This window comes from Mesoplodon densirostris, chromosome X (assembly GCF_025265405.1).
Source record: "Mesoplodon densirostris isolate mMesDen1 chromosome X, mMesDen1 primary haplotype, whole genome shotgun sequence".
NCBI lineage: Eukaryota > Metazoa > Chordata > Mammalia > Artiodactyla > Ziphiidae > Mesoplodon > Mesoplodon densirostris.
Genome location: NC_082681.1, coordinates 32,651,716 through 32,671,417, shown reverse-complemented (window position 1 = coordinate 32,671,417; position 19,702 = coordinate 32,651,716). Strand labels below are relative to the sequence as shown.

Here is a 19,702-nt window from a genome sequence, read left to right as displayed (position 1 = left end):
CTGCCTGCTGATGCAGGGGACGCGGGTTCGTGCCCCGGTCCGGGAAGATCCCACATGCCGCAGAGCGGCTGGGCCCGTGAGCCATGGCCGCTGAGCCTGCGCGTCCGGAGCCTGTGCTCCGCAACGGGAGAGGCCGCAGCAGTGAGAGGCCCGCGTACCGCAAAAAAAAAAACAAAAAAAAAAACTAACAGCTATTTTGTAAAGTTAATAAACACTTAGCTTTGTACTTGAGTGATAATTGATATTTATTGACATCGACGCAAAACAAGCTAAGATTAAAAGTTGCTATTTAATAGGAACAAATATTCGTTCAGTTTCCTTCCTGGAGACGGTAGGCACTCTGCTCCAGACCTAAGATAAAACAAAGACTGGATTGTCAAGCCCCAACTAAGGGTCAAACTTTAGTAATATAAAAATTGCTAAAGGCAAAAGGAGATGTTAAAAAAGGTTTTTTTATGCTAAGCTCACGTAAGCAAACCAAAATCTAAAACTAATCCTAAAACTTTAGGACGTGGGATATAGACATGACATGACTATTTCAATTTTTGCAGAAGCGAAAATCTGTTATATCCTTCACTGTACTTGTATTACAATTACATGCTTGTTGCTTCTACACTACACAAAGTCAACGGTTATCACCAACAATGACTGTAACTAGATCTGAACAAGACTGCAAAGTGACTCTGCTCCACTGAAATTAAGAAAATTCAATCCAGGATTAACAAAACCTTTTGCTTTTAGAGTCAGTTCCCGTGTCTTCTTCTCATGTCATACCTAATTAAGTCCTCTCTTGACGTTTCCTGCCTGCAAATTGCAATGTATGTCCTCTCCCTCAGCTTTGTCTGGCACTTTAAAGTTAATTTGTAGGAACTGCATAAAAAATGAAATTGTACTTCCAATCTGAACCTGCAATCGGGTTCCTGCTTTGACGCAAAACATACTCCTCTGCAGTGTACCCCACCAGCACAGCGACCCCCTTTCTCTCTCTCTATTCCTTTGCCCTGAAGGCACTTCTGGATTTCTTAATTCGTGCTCTTTGGCTGCCTAGACAGTCAGGACACCTAAGGCCATTTGGACCTATCACTCCTCGCTTCCTTCTTTTCTATGGCTAATACCACTTTCCTGCTTTTTTTCTATGGTTGAATCTCCAGACTTGGTGCTGTCATCATGGGGACAGAGTCGATTTCGGCTTCGAGCTCCTGGCTGGTAAAGCTGCATTGCTGGGCGATCCTAAAGTAAAATGAAATGTTAATGTTACAACATTGCTACTAAGCATTTACAGGGGATTTTCAGAGTCATAAGTTATATATTGATATACACCAAAAAGAACCCACACAAGACCAAAATGTGAGGGCACAGTACATGACAGTAAGTGTCGATGGTTAATTTACTTCAAACTGCCTGCTTCCTTTCCCCTATCTACAAAGAAAAACAACCGTTTCACTTTTTAAGCAACAGTTAAAAATAAGTACTATTTTATATGCCTAGAGTAAATTTTTGATAAGTCTACTGCCTAATTTTCTTAACCATCTCAAGATGAACTGAATCAGCTTGAATAGTTTTTCCTTAGAAACCATGGCCACTGGCTATCTCTCTTCCCCATCAGTAAATTGACTTTAAAATGCACCACCACCTGAGAAAATTTTAGGAGTAAAAACAACAATAATAAAGAATACAAAGTCTTAAATGAAGACCTCCCTGAAGTTATGAGCTCAGACCCTTGTAACTTAGCACAAATATGACTGTCTCTTTATTCAGGTTTAACAAGGTAACAGCCTAGCTTGAGACTCTCTAGGTGGCACTTTAGATCTCAGGTTCCTAAATAATCCTCAATAAAGTCACGAGGTACCCCTCAGTTCAAGTAATGTGTTTGGTTATGACAGTATGACCCTGGAAAACTTAAATGTATAGGCCTTTTTTCAAATTCAATAAAACACGACATGAGCCTTCCTTGCCCTTTCTCTCTGACGTATGAAAGTTAGCCTTAAAGCATTATTCCCAAGTGAAAAATTCCAGCAAAATATTTCACTATTTTAACAAGATGAAACGTTAAAACAAATGAGACTGCTGCGTAGCATTTAAAGAAAAAGATGATGGGGCTCCTACTGTGCAAAGATGGGACAATTTAAACATCAACAAGGACAATTACTGATAGTAACAAGCTGGAGTACGCCAAATATTTCTAAATCCACAAGTTCTTAAAGACCAAACAGAACAAAACTCATGGATAGCCCCTACAAGTTGCTGGGACACCAACTCATTACTCTGAATACTGTAAATAAAGGGAAAGGATCAAATGTTTTCCTTGCCTTTCCTCCACCTTATGAAATAACGCATCTAAACAAAATTATTAGGAGAAAGGCTGATAAAAGTTTTTATAATATACGGATCAGGCTTATAATACCTGAACTAATTGATCAGTTGTTTTTCCAACTTTTTATCTTAAAAAATGTTTAATCTATAGAAATGTTGCCAAACTTGTACAACAAATACCTCATACCCTTCTAGATTCACGAGGGTTAACATTTTGTCACATGTGCCTTTTCTGACTCTAGTGTGTGCAGGCATACACGTATATAGACACATTATATTTTTGCAGAACCATCTGAGAGTAAGTGCAGACATCATGACCCTTCATTGCTAAATATTTCAGCTTGTGTATCTTAAGAGCAAGGACATCCTATCACATAACCATAATACGATTACTACTGATCAATCTTAACATCACAATAAAAGGATACCCAGACATTGTATGCTTCCTGATATGATGCAGTAGGAACTGCACAACACCACCTATCAAGTATTCTTGCCAACAATTGAGTCTGAATATATTCAGGCCTCTAGATGAGGGGCCACCTGTTTTTGTGAATAAAGTTTGATTGGCACACAGCCAGGCTTATTCTTTTACATGTTGTCTATGCCTATTTTCCTACAAAGCTTACCGGTTGTGACAGAGACCACATGGCCCACAAAGCCTGAAATATTTACCATCTGGCCCTTGACAGAAAAAATTTGCTGACCCTGCTCTAGATATGACTACTGGTTTTCAAGGAAACACAGAAGGTAGAGGAACATGTTAAATGATACCACAGGGATGTAATTAGCCTATCTGGACAGTTAGAAGCTCTACAGGGCAAATTGGATTCTGCAACAAAGAAATGGTAGGAAAACAAGAGGAGGAGGAATTGTTTAGATTAAAAGACACTTAAGGGAACATTTCAAGCAAATACAGTTTGTGGACCTTGTTTAGAGCCTATAAAAAAGATGTTAATGAGACAATTGGGAAAATCTGAACACTGAGTAGGTAGGATGCTAAGGAGTTATTGTCAGTTTTGTTTTTTTTTCTGGTGACAAAATGCTATTAGGGTTATTTTTTAAGAAAAAGAGTCTTGGGCTTCCCTGGTGGCGCAGTGGTTCAGAGTCTGCCTGCCAACGCAGGGGACGCGGGTTCGTGCCCCAGTCTGGGAAGATCCCACATGCCGCGGAGCAGCTGGGCCCGTGAGCCATGGCCGCTGAGCCTGCGCGTCCGGAGCCTGTGCTCCGCAACGGGAGAGGCCACAACAGTGAGAGGCCCGCGTACCGCAAAAAAAAAAAAAAAAAAAAAGAAAAAGAGTCTTTGGGACTTCCCTGGCAGTCCAGTGGTTAAAACTCCACACTTCCACTGCAGGGTTACAGGTTCGATCTCTCGCTGGGGAACTAAGATCACGCACGCCGCCTCGGGGTGTGGCCAAAAAAAAAAGGTCTTTACTCTTAATATTGACGTATTTAAAGAAGAAATTATCTGTCTAGGATTTGCTTGAAAATAATCTAGTAGGAGTAAGATAGGCTACAGTAGAAAGAAGATTGGCCATGAGGTGATAATTGCTGAAGCTGGGTGATGGGTACATCACATTATTCCTCTGTTCTCTCTACTTTTGTGTGTGTTTGAAATACATACACAAACTCATTAACAATAAGTTAATAAAGGGACCCCACCAAGACTGAAAAAAAGGTGCAGATAGTTAAAGTTCCCCTAAAATTCTATAATGAACAACGAGCTAGCCCTTTCCTTTATACTTGCAGGAAAAGAAAAAAAAATCCTCATGAAAATAAGTTTAAAGAAAAGCAGCACCTTGTTTCTTATGCGATCTCTCTTAACCACTTCCTCTTTCTTTTCAGTTTTTTCTGAGCTGCCTACTGGTTCTGTACTTTCAGGCTTCTTTCCTTTATCCCGAAGGGCTTCTTTCTCTTTTTTCATTTCTTCTTCCTTTCTTTTAAAAGCCTTCTCTTTCTCATAGCGCTCCTTCTGCCTGCGGCGCTCTTCCTCCTGCCGCTTCAGCCTCTCTCTTTCCCGCAGGGCGCGCTCTTGGTCTCGTTCATAATCCCGCTCCCTCTCCCTGTATTCTCTGCCACTCTCATCTTCAGGTCTGCGTGAAAAACAAATCTGAGAATGCACCCTCAAAGCTCTTCTAATCACAAATGCAGGAACATTCTGATCCTGACTTGGCCACTACAATGAGGTTGAACTTTTGGAGCAGCATTTAAAAAAAAACTTCTAGTATTTTGAAAAACAATTTTAAAAAACCCCCAAAGTCATTCACCCAGATTAAGATACTAAAATATTTGAAACCTGTCCTCCTCATCCCCCTACACCTCGTAAAACCAAGTATCTTGATTCAGGTAAAAGTCCACAAAGTAGCAGTAAAACTAGTACCTAGAAACATATCAAAAACAAATGTACCAAAGAGCCCTCGACTACCGACCTCTTAGGCTTTTCATCTTTAAATTCACCATCAGAACGTTTGGGCAATGGACAACTCTGCCCACTGGCTCTTTCATCACTCAGATTCTCTTTGTCCAATTTCTTGACCTTTTCTCTTTTGTCCAATTCTTTTTCATCGCCTTTTTCTGGCTTCTTGAGCAGCTTTAAAGAGAACAAATTTAAGTTTATTTTGAAGGGTGGGACATTGTCTTCTGATTCTACCAAAGAAAATAATATACTAAATATTTTCAATTTAGGCTATAGAAGGCCCCCGTCTCTCTGCAGGTACTCATAAACTTTCAGGTGAACAGCTAGTGCACGGGAGCAGTAATTTGCTAAAAGGACGCTATTAATGTGAAAGTGTTATCCACTCAAATGAAGTGGTTTAATCACTTTGTGGCAATAGGATCAAGACTCCTTTGGCTTAAATGGGTCAACCTTTAAGTAGACCAACGTACACTTTCAAGTATGCCTTCTGTAGCCCAGCATGTTGGCATAACTTGATAGGAAAATATGGTATGAATTTAAAATGCTAAGCAGATCATTACTGCTGGACTATTTTTACGTAGTAATTACAATGACAAATACCTTGGTCACCAAAGGAGAGATCCATTGCAGGAATAATTTTGCCTTGAGTCTGAGAGTAGTTACATACTTATGATGGTACGATCATATTATCATTAGAGATGAAAAGCAAAAATTATTTGGCATTTGATTTAAAAATCCAAATACCTCATACAATGGAACTGTGAAGTTCCAGCTCTACTGAATAGGAATTCTGCTCAATGTCATGTATATGACAGAATGCAATTCTAAACTAGAAGTGGTTTATAAAGTCCAAATTGCTAACAAAAATTTCTTTGTCATGCCACTGCTATAAATCTCTCTAGAATACCCCCAAGTTTTGGATATTCAGAGAGATTTTTAGGAAAATAGAAGAATTTCAAGTCTCAGAGTGAAGGCATCATAGAAAGTTTCATCTCAGGGTGAAGGCATCATACAAGCCACCAAGCAAGAGGCGAAGCACCACAAGACTTAAGCATGAAGTATTTCAGCACACAGACAGCCACTGCAAATGGTGAGTCCAAACTGGACACTAAGAAGGCACCAGTGTAAAGTGCGGATACCATGTGCAGGTTTCACTGGAAGTGTTCTTATTTCTCTAATGAACATCTTTGTTAGAAGCCAAGATGTTCATTACTCTAATAAGAACATTAACGGATATCTCTAGCATGGCTGGCTCTACCTTCTGCCTTGCTGACAGAAATAGCAAGTCAAGTCACTTGTGGCATGGCGGACAGAGAAATCGCTAGAAGGAATTAAGATGGGAACCTCCCCAGCCTGCCGCCAAGCCCCTTATCACCAATAATGAGTCCTGGAGAGCCTAGGGGAACCCTAGCCACATGAACGACTGAATTTTGAGGAGGTAAAAGGAGACCCTGCCATCACCTCTGTGAGACTTTCTTTGACTTTCTCTGAAGTACTAGGTACAAGTACTTCCCCAGGAAGTTCGCTGAAGCAAGGGCTGCCAAGCCATGCCCTCAGAAGGGAAGTAGCAAGGCTGGGATCTTTCTATAGGTTTTCCTCTTCCTACATGCAATATATTAATCAGAATCTGCTCACAGATTCCCAGGTAGATGCAAGAAGGTAACATGGGGAATCCTGTGAGAGGGGAAAGGACGTAATGCAGGGGGTATATCCCTAGTACTCCCACAAGGCAGCCAGTTATGAGAGGCATACAAAAAGAAGAGAAGGGAAAGAGCTCTTTAGGCATGGTTGTCCTCTAGCTGTATACTGTTGAAGCTCCTGGGTACACAGCAGAGCATCAGCAAGTCATCTGAGCTTCCTTCTAAAGTAGGAATTTAAAATGGCTCAGCTTTTAAGAAGACTTAGGTCAGTCTGAAGGGGTTTTCTACAGGTAACACTACCACCACCACCAAAAGGACTTATTAACTAAGACCTGTGTGTGTGACATGATACTAGGTGCTCTGTATCATGTACTTGGTCCTTACATTTTTCTGATTCACAGCTTGTAACAGAAACCTGTGTACCTGAGGACAGTGGAAAACAAACAGATGAGGCAACTTCATGTATCAAAAATGAAGGAAAAGCTGAATAAAACCCGTAATTCATGCCAGCCAGCCCTAAGCCCATATTTATGAAGAAATGAGAAAATAATAATCCAAAATTGAACATTTTCAATGATTAAAAATAACACAGAACTGCACTGAATACCATGTAAACTACTTAATCTTTTAAATTATCTTATATTAAAAGAATAATACTATTACTATTATAGGAAAGGCTTCTGTTGATTCACTGCCCCCCCCAAAAAGACAAAAACAAAACCAAAAAAACTGTTTACACCAACACAAGATGCATGCATATTTGAAGAAGTAGATACAGTACATGCAATTTTCAGCAACATGCAGTCAGTTTAAGTTATTTTCATACCTTAATCTTTGGTTCATCCTTTAATTTGTCCCTTTCTGGAACTCTGTCTATCTTCTTTAGCTTTTCTATGTCTTTCCTTTTTCGTTTCTCTTCTTCTTTCCATTTCCTCCTCTCTTCTTCTCTTTGTCTTTTTCTTTCTATTTCTCGCCTCCTTCTTTCTTCTCTCTTTTCTTCTCTCATCCTCTAGAAAGAAACATCAACACAAACCTTCAAACAAGATAACTGCCACCAAAAACTTAGTCTTGAAGGTATGGTGGGCACCCACTTAACTGTATCATCTTTCCTTCCCATTTTCTATCTCCTTAACCCTCTCCCCACCCCATTCAAAATATGAGAGAGAATAAAGACCAGGGCCTGCTAATATCAGAGTCTCCCAATGATGCCTTACTACATTATCCAGAGGCTTTCAGGAAATCAAGAGAGTGTCTCTGGAGCAAGCTAAGGACTCCCTGGTTTTGCAGAGTGAATGTTTGGTCCAACAACCAGAGTGAAGGAGAGGGCCAGAGAGTGAGGCCAATGAACCAAATCTTTAAAGAATAATGGTAGAAAAAGCAGCTCTCTCCTAGAGGATCCCAATGCTCTTATATTCACAGAATGCAAACCAATGAAATAGAAGTATTGAGAGAACTATAAAAACAAAAGGTTTACCTGCTTGTTTTTCAGGAAGCTCAAAAGTGGGGTTGTCTTTTTAGCTACATAAATGTAAACAGATTATTAATAATACTTAATCAACCCCTAGAAAGGATTCCGTTTTCTGACATTCCCTGCCAACCACCCAAGGTGGGAAAACTACACCCCTTAAACAGTAAGTTCACAACTATATTATTGGAAAGAAGTTTTACAGTATTCTATTTCGATTCTGAAGGTTTAAGATAATTTTTTAAAAGTTAAGAAATTCAAATTAAAACAATAAAACAATTATTAAAAAGAGCAATTCCCGGTCAGTGAGAATAAAGTGCAAAGGACATTCTCTTGTTTTACAGATGGGAGTATAAATTTGCTCAACCAGGAAGAAACTGCGGTAAGGGGCTAAAAATATCTAATACTTTTGACCCCAAAATTCCACTTCTGGGAATTTATTCTATGGAAAGTATCAGAGATGGGCTTATACTATGCATCCATTAATAAAAACCAAGTTTTAGAAGAATATTTAATTCATTCTTCAATATTCTGAACAATGCTATCTAACCTTGTAGCTAGCTTTTTGAAAAGCATACTTCCTTCCTAGGATAAATTCCTAGGAGTGGAAATCCTGGGTCAGAGGCTATGCTTATGTTTAGAGCTGATATAGTAGTGACAACTACTAAAACCAACATCCAAGCTAGAATTTCTCAAGTGGTTTTCAATTTTGCAGTAACTAACTTCATTTTTTGACATTTCAGGTCAAAATTTTTTTTAGGAATATGAGCTTATTACTAGAAAACGCCAATTGATCTTCAAAGGCTTACCAACATCTTAAGGCCCTATATGAGTCTTCAAACTTTTTATACTTCTGTTACACTTGTGTGGCACTAAATAAGTCAGAATTTTTCCCATCTTATCAATGCATTCTCATAATCCTGTCAGGCAGGTATTATCTGCACTTTATAGTAGAACAAACAGAGTCTTAAAGAAGTTAGTGCCTTTCCCATGGTCAAACAGCTACCAAGTGACAGAAGTGGAAGTCTGACAGGTCTTCTGATGAAAAAGCTGTTGCCCTTAATTCCTTTTGCCCACTTACCTATTAATTCTCTATTTTTTGCTTCTATTTCCTCTAGCAGCGTCTCTGGAGTAGATGTCATTTTCTCATTATCTGCAGCATAACTTTCCAAAAATTTTCTATATTCTGGATCTAAATAATTGTTTAAGTAAATAGAAAATATAGCAGACTTTAAACAAAATAGGAAATATTATCTATGGGAAAACTGCAAGCTATAGTTATGGGACCTTCAGAGACTATCATGTATAGCATGTAAGCAGTTCCTGCATCAGCACACCTCACTTTAATTAAACTCAGCATATGAAAATCGGGTGTTCTAAACAGATAAATGAGGGCAGGTGTCCTAGATGTGGCAGTAGAGGTGATGGTAACTTCTGGAATTCTTTCCTAGATGCCTCTGACATCAGAAAGGGTAACACATCTGAGTCATTATGTTGTATCTGGAGCATGCACTGTGGAGCATGTCACTTGATCTAGTCTTCACAGTCTGAATCTATGATACAATCAATAAGCAGCTGTGTGTTGAGTCTTTTCTGTGTTTTCCTTATAAAATACCCATTATAGTAATAAATAATGGAAACCAAACTAGTTGATTCTAAAATGCCAATCTGACATAAAATATTGCAGTTAAGTCCTTAGCCAACACAAGCACATTACAGAGATCTCAAAATCTGGATCCAGTTTACCATAAATGGCAATTATTTCAGTTTTTTAGTTCCAGTATTTCAGTTCAATGTAATTACTATGTGTGCAGTTAACTGCATATTCAAAGCCTAGAAAATAGGACTGGCCACTACAGATATTTTATATTAAGTTACTCAAGTATAGAAATTTTTCCATCACAGCTCTCCATGATAACACTTCCTCTTTATAAGAATGGAAACCAAAAGTCAAATAAATAATCATAAAAATGGTAAGAGGGGCTTCCCTGGTGGCGCAGTGGTTGAGAGTCCGCCTGCCGATGCAGGGGACATGGGTTCGTATCCCGGTCCGGGAAGATCCCACATGCCGCGGAGCGGCTGGGCCCGTGAGCCATGGCCACTGGGCCTGCACATCCGGAGCCTGTGCTCCGCAACGGGAGAGGCCACAACAGTGAGAGGCCCGCATACTGCAAAAAAAAAAAAAAAAAAAAAAAAAAAAAAAAAAAAAAAAAAAAAGGTAAGAGGCCTCAAGGAGTTGTAATTTGAAACATCTGATTTTTTCCCATTGTCTTCTAATGAATATACCTAAGGTGATTTACTACTCAACAGTCAAAATATATTGCTTAATGGTGAAGGGATGAAAAGCCGTTAGCCAAAGACAGTGAAAACTAGAGGAAACCCACCTCCATTCTAACAAGCAAAGCTTTCATCAGTGAATTACATTTCTCATGAACTTTATTTCCTATGTTTTCTTAACTTAAAAGATTGGAGCCCACTTAATTCCCACAAAGGTAATATTTTTAAAAAACCCATGGCCCCACTATATATACAACACAGGGAATTCTACTCAATATTCTGTAATAACCCATATGGGAAAAGAACCTGAAAAAGAATGAATATATGTATATGTATAACAGAATCACTTTGCTGTACACCTGAAACTAACACAACATTGTAAATCAACTATATTCCAATATAAAATAAAAATTAAATTAAAAAAACCCATGGCATTAGCATTACATAACTAGAGCTATACTGTACCATCATCGATAGTCCCAACTTTAGTATCTCTTTTCTTAGTCTTCTTTTTTGCAGCTTTTTGAAAAGGTGCAAATTCTACTATGGCAGGATATTCCTGACCTGTTTAGAAAAAATAGCATACTTGTTGTAGGAAAGAAAATGTCAAAAGTGGATACCAGAGACTCAACCCACCACTCTCTAGGCCTCCTTTGACGACAGTGGTCTGAATAGGTCTCCCAACAGGCATAAATCACATCGGCACAACTAAAATCAACATGCTACCAAAGGAGCCCCCAGTTCATACTGATAACTTAGTGAAAAGATATGGGAGGGAATTAAAATACTCATTTAAATTCAACTTCTAAAGTGTGATATGTGGGGGAAAAAATCTACAAACTAATTTTCATTTAAAAAATACATCAGAGGGAATTCCCTGGCAATCCAGTGGTTAGTACTCGGCACTTTCATTGCAGGGGGCCTAGGTTCAATCCCTAGTGGGGGAACTAAGATCCTGCAAGCCATGCAGCATGGCCAAAACAAACAAACAGACAAACAAACAAACCAGATCACAATACTGATTATACAGGAGTATAAGTATGTCAAAAGTCACCAAATGCACACATAAAATGGATGCATTTTAATATGTAAATTATACCTTAATAAAATTGATTTTTTATAAGTGCAAAAATATACATCAGAAATCTCTAGAACAGGTAAAGCTATAGAGATAGAAAGTAGGTTAGTGCTTGTCTAGAGATGAGGAGTAACAGCTAATGGGTACGAGGTTTCTCTTTAGAGAAACGTGTTCTAAAATTAGATTGTGGCGACAGCTGCACAACTCTGTGAATATACTAAAAAACACTGAACTGTACACTTTAAAAGGGTGGATTTTATGGCATATGCATTATATCTCAGTAAAGCTGTTATTAAAAAATACACCAGGAGACACCAAAAGCACAGGCAACAAAAGTGAAAAATAGATAAACTGTGCTACATCAAAATTAAGAACTTCTGGAGCTTCCCTGGTGGCACAGTGGTTGGGAATCCGCCTGCCAATGCAGGGGACATGGGTTCGAGCCCTGGTCCAGGAAGATCCCACATGCCGTGGAGCAACTAAGCCTGTGAGCCACAACTCCTGAGCCTGTGCTCTAGAGCCCGCGAGCCACAACTTCTGAGCCCACGTGCCACAACTACTGAAGCCCGTGTGCCTAGAGCCCATGCTCCACAACAAGAGAAGCCACCGCAATGAGAAGCGCGCGCACCACAACGAAGAGCAGCTCCACTCTCCACAACTAGAGAAAGCCTGTGCGCAGCAACAAAGACCCAATGCAGCCAAAATTTAAAAAAATAAAATAAATTTAAAAAAAAATTAAGAACTTTTGTGCATCTAGGGACATAATCAACAGAGAGAAAAGGAAGCCTATAGAATTGGAGAAAATATTTGCAAATCATAGATCTGATAAGGGGTCAATATACAGAATACGTAAAGAACTCCTACAACTCAACAAAAAAACCCCCAAATAATCTGATTAAAAAATGTTCAAAGGACTCGAATAGACATTTCTCCAGAGATGGTATACAAATGGCTAATAAGCAAATGGAAAGATGCTATGTGCTCAAGCATATGAAAAGATTAAACTATTACCTCACTAATCATTAGGGAAATGCCAATCAAAACCACAATGAAATACCATCTTATACCTGTCAGAATGATCACTATTAAAGGGGAAAAAAAACCCCAGAAAATAGCAAGTGTTGGCAAGGACATGGAGAAATTAGAACCTTCATGCATTGCTGGTGGGAATATAAAATGGTGCAGCCACTATGGCAAACAGTATGGTGGTTCCTCAAAAAAATTAAAAATAGAATTACCATATGACCCCGCAATTCCACTTTTGGGTATGGATTCAAAAGAAGTGAAAGCAGAGACTTGAACAGATGTCTGTACATTCATAGCAGCATTATTCACAATAGCCAAATGTCCCTCAACAGATGAATGGATAAAGAAAATGAAGTATATACATACAGTGGAAAAGGAGATTCTGACACATGCTACAACATGGATTAACCTTGAGGACATTATGCTAAGTGAAATAAGCTAGTCACTAAAAGTCAAATACTATGATTCCACTTATATGAGGTACCTTCATAGACAGAAGGGTGGTTCATAGAGGTAGAATGTAGTTGCAAGAGGCTGGGGGAGGGAGAAATGCGGAGTTGTTTAACAGGTAGAGTTTCAGTCTTACAAGAAGTTCTAGAGATTGGTTGCAGAACAATGTGAATTTACTCAACACTACTGAACTGCACATTTAAAAATGGTTAAGATGGTAAATTTTATTTGTGCATTTTACCACAATTTTTAATAATGCAAAAAAACAAAAAAAGCAATGAGGTAATGATACATACTATAACATGGATGAACCTTGAAAACATACTAAGTAAAAGAGGCAGTCACAAAAGGCCACATATTGTATGATTCAGTTCATATGAAATGTCCAGAATAAGGAAATCCATAGTTAGTAGATCAGTGGTTGCCAGGGTCTAGGGGGAGAGGAGAATGGGAGATGACTGCTAATGAATACAGGATTCTTTTTGAAGTGATGAAAACATTCTGGAATTACATAGTGGTAATGGTTACAAAACTTGTGAATATACTAAAAACCATTGACTTTTATGGTATGTGAGTTATATCTCAATTAAAAAAAAAACAAACCCAAGTGACTACTGGAAAAATACACCAGATCCCTGCTATAGAATAATGTCATTACAAGGTATAAAATTCCATCCTTAGATCTTTGGCATGTAAACATAAGCCAGGATAAATTACTAGAACTGACCATTAGGCATCACAAAGCAGTCACACAGGAAACAAGATTTTAGAAATCCTAGTGAATGCAGAATCATATTACCTTAATAACTGATATATTTGAGAAGGAACAGATAAACCAGACTGAAACAGAAGGAAATTGTGGAAGACAGGCTGAAAAAAACAGAAGTGAGGCCAAACTATGGAAGATGCTGACTACCAGACTAAGGAATTTGGACTTTTTTTCACAACTGCTATCTTAAGTCACTATTTTCAAAAAGATTAATTTCATGGCAATATAAGACTAAATTATACAGAAAGTGGAAAAAAATGGAAAATCCTATAAGGTTAGAGACTGGTTGTCTAAGCATTAGGTGATGAGGATATAAAGTGTGAAAGTATTACTAAGTTTAGATGAACAAGATATTAAAAAGCAATAAACTGACAAAATCTATCACTTGTTTAAATGTAAAGGATAAAAAAGAGAGGAAAAAAGTTAAACACAACTCAGATTTCCAGGAAATCACTGCTATCTACTAGAATAAACTTGGAGTGGAGAAGTAGCTGGTTTGAGGGGATTAATAAAAGCTGGACAAACACAGTAGCAATCCTTCAACTTTTACTGGCATATTCCCTGACAAAGATTTCCTTTTTACTAACTTTGAACTAATACTGAAAAAACATAACCTAACAAAAAGACACATCATTCACCTATGACTGCAAAGCCAAAAGAAAAGTGGCAGATGGAAGCTTGGACATTCTCTGGCTAAATGTTGCAAGCAGCAGATAATAAAATGAGAGTTAAGGCATAAGTTTTTCTTCCCTATAAACTCCTAGATAAAAAGTGGGAAATCAAGTTCAATGTTTTAATTATATACAACTTAGAATGTTAAACAGTACGCCAACTGGCAACTATTGACATAAAGGATCTGACTTAAATAAGTGTTGGTCCTTGAAGCAAGATGAGAAGTAAATATTTAAAATTTGTCATACAAGTTTAAAGAGTCATTTATCAGTATCACTGTTGAAACTAGTAAATACTCAAAACAACAGATCATCTAATACCGGGCAAAAGAACAGTCACAGGAGGAGAAAACTGTGGCAATTTCATTCAGTTGATCAAACTACAGAAACTACAAACTACAGGTTAATACAAATACCTGAGGACTGTAAAAAAGTCATATTATCTATTTATAAGGCTGTCATAAGCTTATCAAATGTGTAAAACTCTTTAAATGTTGCTCATCTTATCACCCAGGATTTTAGAAGTGCCATGAAGGCATCGAGAAAACACTGTGATACACACATTGTCTTAAACATACAAATGACAAAGAAACCACCCCCCTCAGTTAAAAGGACTTACCTTTATTGTCAAGGAATACATAACCATCGAAACGATCCCTGAACAAAATAATGTCCTCCTGGTTTTTAAAGTTGATGTATGCTCTGGCATACATATGAGGATACAGGCTGCAGGGAGGAAAGCAATTATGTCAATGTGCTTGCAGGTGTCTGACTGAATTACAAGTATGCATATATTAAAAGGATAGGCTCAAAAATCAAATGGAAAACATTAGTAGGATAAAAAAGAATGGAAGAAACCTTTTTCATTTACCCCCTCCCTCTTTTATTTATTTATTTTACCTAGTATCATTAGAAAAGAACTCAAAATAATCATGCTCAGGCATAGGCTGAAGATGTTCCTGAAGCTGCTCCTTGGTCAAAGTGGGAGGTAATCTCCGTATTACCACCTTAAGAAATGAATAAGGAAAATAAAATTAGTACAAATCAATTTTCTGTCAAACCTGAATCACTGTCCCTGAAGAAAGTTGGCCTTTAAAAGATGAGATCCCTTATAAAAACCCAAGAGAATGTTCAGAAAGCTCAGAATGATTAGTCAAACATAATAGTAACGTAGTTTAAAAAAAAAAAACAACTCTCAGAAAAGAGAACTGCCTGGAGCAAGGAAGATCTCTTAACCCGAAGCCCCACAGTTTACTAGGTCTTCGCCTCATTTTCTATCACCTATTTGCAGTAGTGGTAAGAAATTAGTAAACCAACCCTGGTCTTTTGTGGGTGCCATGAATTCTTGATTTATTAATATTTCCCTACCACATCCAACACATCCTAAAATAAAATCCTTACTCAATCAGCATAAAGAATTCAAAATTCTAAAGAATACCACAAATTCCCTCCTTGCTCCCCAAATAAGGATGCACCGATCTGGCCCCCAGACCATAATATCCCCCACCCACCCACTCCCTCAACTAGCCTCTATTAATATTCCTACCACAAACTACTCCCACCCTTGATGGCCTCTTCACTATTCAATAATTCCCCTCCAATTCCTCATTCTTTTCACTATCGCTCCCCCTCCCATTATAATCTCACAGCTCTGACCTAAATCCTTCTTGTCCGGTAATTCCCCCGCCCTCCCTCACTCCCATCCCGGGGCTCGGCGGGGAGGGGCTCCCCCATTTCTGGCGTGTGGATGAGACAGGGTGATGCGATTTTCACTCAGGTGAAGAAACAGAGGAAGAGACTGGGAGAGGAAGAGGGCAGCCCCTTCCCAACCATCCTCCACCGGTGGCGGAACCGTCCCACCCTCTCCTGGGCCGACAGCCGGCCAGACACCTTGCTCAACGCCTCTTTCTTCTCCTTGTTCCGATCCTGCTTATCTTCCGCTTTGATGCTGTCCCCCGAAGCCCCACAGACGCTGCCTGTGGCTCCCGGGGGAGTCAGGAGGGTTACTCGCTTCTCCTTAGGCCTATGCTCCTTCTCCTCCTTCATGGCCACGGTTTCGCTCCTCACCGCGGTAGCTCGGCCTAAACACCACTACGCCGGCACCTAAAAACTCCCGGCCCACTCCGGACAGAGCTCCGCCCCCAACAGACGCCCCTAGTGATAAGCTGAGCCCTGCTTTTCGCTGGGCCCCGCCAGGATCTCGCGAGACTTCAGGACTTCCGGGTTCTTTCAGCGGAATGGTTGTAACACCGGGTCTTAGCTTCCCGCCCACGGAAGCCCCGCACCGCCCAATCCCCTTGCGACCCAGACTCCCTCGGGGCACGTCATTAGCAACTCTGCCATCTTGGCTGAGACGAGTATTTCACGGACTACAAATCCCGGCATACAAAGCACTTACTCGGGCTTCCCTGGTTGCGCAGTGGTTAAGAATCCGCCTGCCAATACAGGGCATACAGGTTCGAGCCCTGATCTGGGAAGATCCCACATGCCGCGGAGCAGCTAAGCCAGTGTGCCATAACTACTGAGCCTGCGCTCTAGAGCCCACAAGCCAAAAGTACTGAGCCCACGCTCCACAACTATTGAAGCCCGCGCACCTAGAGCCCGTGCTCTGCAACAAGAGGCCACCGCAATGAAAAGCCCGCGCATCGCAACGAAGAGCAGCCCCCACTCGCTGCAACTAGACAAAGCCCGCGGGCAGCAACGAAGACCCAACGCAGCCAAAAATAAATAAATAAATAAATAAATAAGCATTTACCCGCTTCTGGCCGGGAGGTCTGGAGTCATAGGTGTTTCAGGGTTCCTATTTGTAAGTAAATGGAATCCTTAATCTTGAAAGTGTAGTGTTTTTCAGATCTAAAGATACTTTCTGCGGGCTTTGTTTTCCTCAGATAAACCTGATGTTATCCAAAGTTTACCTCACTAGGGGAACGACTTATATTTTCTATCATTGGTTGTGAAGTGTCCTTTCAGAGGCTTTAGAGTTTTTTTTTCCTTATATTGATTAGGATTCAGACACTTAATAAACACGCACAGAACACTGACATTAAAGGATCATTATAACCAAAATGTATGAGGTTTGTTTTCATCACCGTTTTTAAAAGTAAAAGGAACCTATCATGGTACTGATGCCCCGCAGGGAGGAGAAAATAAAACCCAATTTGCTTTAGAGGGGATTGCCCTCCTTCCCGCTTTTAAAAAGGCTAATTATGCATTATTTATAATAGCCCCAAACTGGAAACAACCCAAATATCTGTCAACCGGCTAATGCATAAACAAAATGTGGCACATCCATAGATCGAAATACTACTCAGCAATAAAAATGAACCGATACGTCCATCCACATGAGTGAATCTCAAAACGATTATGCTGGGTGAAAGAATCAGGACACAAAGAGAATACATGCTGTATGATCTCATTGATATGAAATTACAGAAAAGGTAAAACTATAGTGAGAGAAAGCAGATCAATGATTGCCAGGGGGGGCCAGGGGTGGGGAGAAGGGACTGACTGCAGAAGGGGTCCAGGGAACTTTTTGGAATTATATAAAATTCTCTTTATCATGATTGTGGTGGTGGTTGCGTGACTGCAGACATTTGTGTAAACTCATTGAATTGTACACTTAAAATTGGCAAATATTATTTTATGTAAATTATATTTTATTGAAATTCAGCCCCTCAGATTAAAAGAAATGCAAAATTTGAAAAATATTGCTCAGCAAAAGCCCCAGGGGGCTCCTCAGGAGAATGGAATGGAATCTGTCTCCTTCTCCAAACCCAAGAAAAATCTTTTTCCGTGGAGGAGCTGGTCAGTAGTGATCTTGAAGAGACAGCTGGCAGTGGAAGTCTTTACAAGAGGAAGAAATATTTCCCCAAAAAGGAACCAATTAGTGACCCTAAAGAGGCAGGAAACAAGAGTGTCCCCAAGAAAAAGAGGAAATTCTCTTGTAAATGTCAAGTATTCTGTTTGGGTTTTTTTAATGTTTTATTATACTTTGTTAAAAAGGAAAAATTGTACATTTTAGAATGTTTTTATGAGTAAATTTAATGTACTGAAAATGTAAAAGAAAAGAAAAAGAAAAAGAGGAAATTCTCTTCCAAGGAGGAGCCACTCAGCAGTGGACCTGAAGAGGCTGCTGCCAGCAAGAGCAGCAGCTTCAAGAAAAAGAAAAAGCTCCAAAAGCTGTTCCAGGGTGATTAGAATTGACATTTCCCTGGTGAGGCATAACTTGCAGAGATATTTCCCAACCCAAGCCTATATCTCCATAAAAAGAAAAATATTGCTCTAAATGATAGAGCGTTTGTATTTCATCAAATTTAAGATACCATCGAATCTAAAACCATTATTTTATATACAAAGAAAGAAAAAAATGCTGCCAATTGAACTATGACACACTATAAATTTTAAGATGTATCTTGATTCCAGAGGTGTTAAAATGTGAAAAAAAGTGTTAGTATCAATTGAACATATTATATCTCTATTATGTGCAATTAAGGAAAAAGGAGGTGAAATGGCAGAGAAGGGCAAATGATAAGCCAGAGAGAGACACAGACACCCACAGCACGCAGGAACCAAGTTAAGGATGCAATAGAAACCCAAGGCAGAAAGCTGGCTCAGGGCCAAGGACCCATTTTTGCTGACATCTAGAATACATTATCCAGACTCCATTCTTAAATTTTCTCACTTCTGTTGCCAAGCATATGCTTGTGTTCCTAATTCCTGTTGCCAAGGCTATTTCCCTGTATTTGGGATCTGTTACTCACTCTTGCCTCCAGCACCTGCCCACTCGTACAAGCCTAGCTTAAGTATCTGCCTCTGAACTCCTACTTAGCTTTGCATTTACATCTTGGTGTATGCCTGTTTTGGAGTGCTTGCTAGCTTTAAACAACTGCTGTATTTCAGTCGTCAGAGTTGGGTGTTCCAGGGCTCAGTCCTTAGACCCCTTTTCTATCTACGCTCACTCCTCTGTTAGTCTCATCTGTTCTTGTGGATTTTCTCTCTTCGCTGACAACTCCAAAATTTATATCACCAGTCCATACATCTCCTCTGAATTCCAGACATATATCCAACTGCCTACTTTGACATCTCCACTTAGATGTCTAACACATTCAGATTCTCTGAACATGTCCAAAATTGAACACCTGATCTCTCCCCACACCACCTGTTTTAGTTTCCTATTACTGCTGCAACAAATTGCCACAAATTTTGGGGGTTAAAATAACACAAATTTATTATCTTACAGTTCTGTAGGTTAAAAGTCCAACAGAGGTCTCACTGAACTAAAACTGAGGTGATGGCAGGACTGAGTTGCTTCCTGGAGGCTCTAGGAGAGAATCTAGTTCCTTGTCTTTTCCAGATTCTTGAGGTTGCTCATATTCCTCAGCTTGTGGCCCTTCCCTCCATCTTCAAAGCCAATAATATAGCATCTCTCGGGACTTCCCTGGTGGTCCAGTGGCTAAGACTCCGTGCTCCCAATGTAGGGGGCCTCGGTTCAATCCCTGGTCAGGGAATTAGATCCCACATGCAGCAACTAAAGATCCCGCATGCTGCAACTAAGACCCGGCATAGCCAAATAAATAAATAAATAAATAAATAAATAA

General features: G+C 39.5%; 1 protein-coding gene across 2 annotated transcripts; it reads right to left on the bottom strand.

Moving 5' to 3' along the window:
* Window positions 1-237: 237 nt before the first annotated feature.
* On the bottom strand, window positions 238-16,283 carry UPF3B (UPF3B regulator of nonsense mediated mRNA decay). Of its 2 annotated transcripts, XM_060086832.1 has the most exons (11): window positions 15,996-16,283; window positions 15,006-15,112; window positions 14,725-14,831; window positions 10,577-10,675; window positions 8,916-9,026; window positions 7,844-7,887; window positions 7,196-7,378; window positions 6,754-6,792; window positions 4,743-4,903; window positions 4,112-4,406; window positions 238-1,230 (listed from the first exon to the last, which is right to left on the bottom strand). In XM_060086832.1, exons 1-11 carry the CDS (start codon window positions 16,149-16,151, stop codon window positions 1,081-1,083), a joined length of 1,452 nt encoding a protein of 483 aa, XP_059942815.1. In that variant the 5' UTR covers window positions 16,152-16,283; the 3' UTR covers window positions 238-1,080. The 2 variants fall into 2 exon arrangements, with proteins under 2 accessions (XP_059942815.1, XP_059942817.1); XM_060086834.1 differs by lacking the exon at window positions 6,754-6,792 and having other exon boundaries at window positions 15,996-16,281.
* Between the last annotated feature and the right edge of the window lie 3,419 nt (window positions 16,284-19,702).

Bases quoted from the DNA above. Each gene is read 5' to 3' on its own strand.
- UPF3B (XM_060086832.1), bottom strand. From the start codon at position 16,151: ATGAAGGAGGAGAAGGAGCATAGGCCTAAGGAGAAGCGAGTAACCCTC. The intron at 10,676-14,724 runs GTAAGTCCTTTT...TTTTCTAAACAG, and splicing joins TGTATTCCTTGACAATAAAG to GTCAGGAATATCCTGCCATA. The intron at 4,407-4,742 runs GTCGGTAGTCGA...TTTTTCACGCAG, and splicing joins AAAGATGAAAAGCCTAAGAG to ACCTGAAGATGAGAGTGGCA.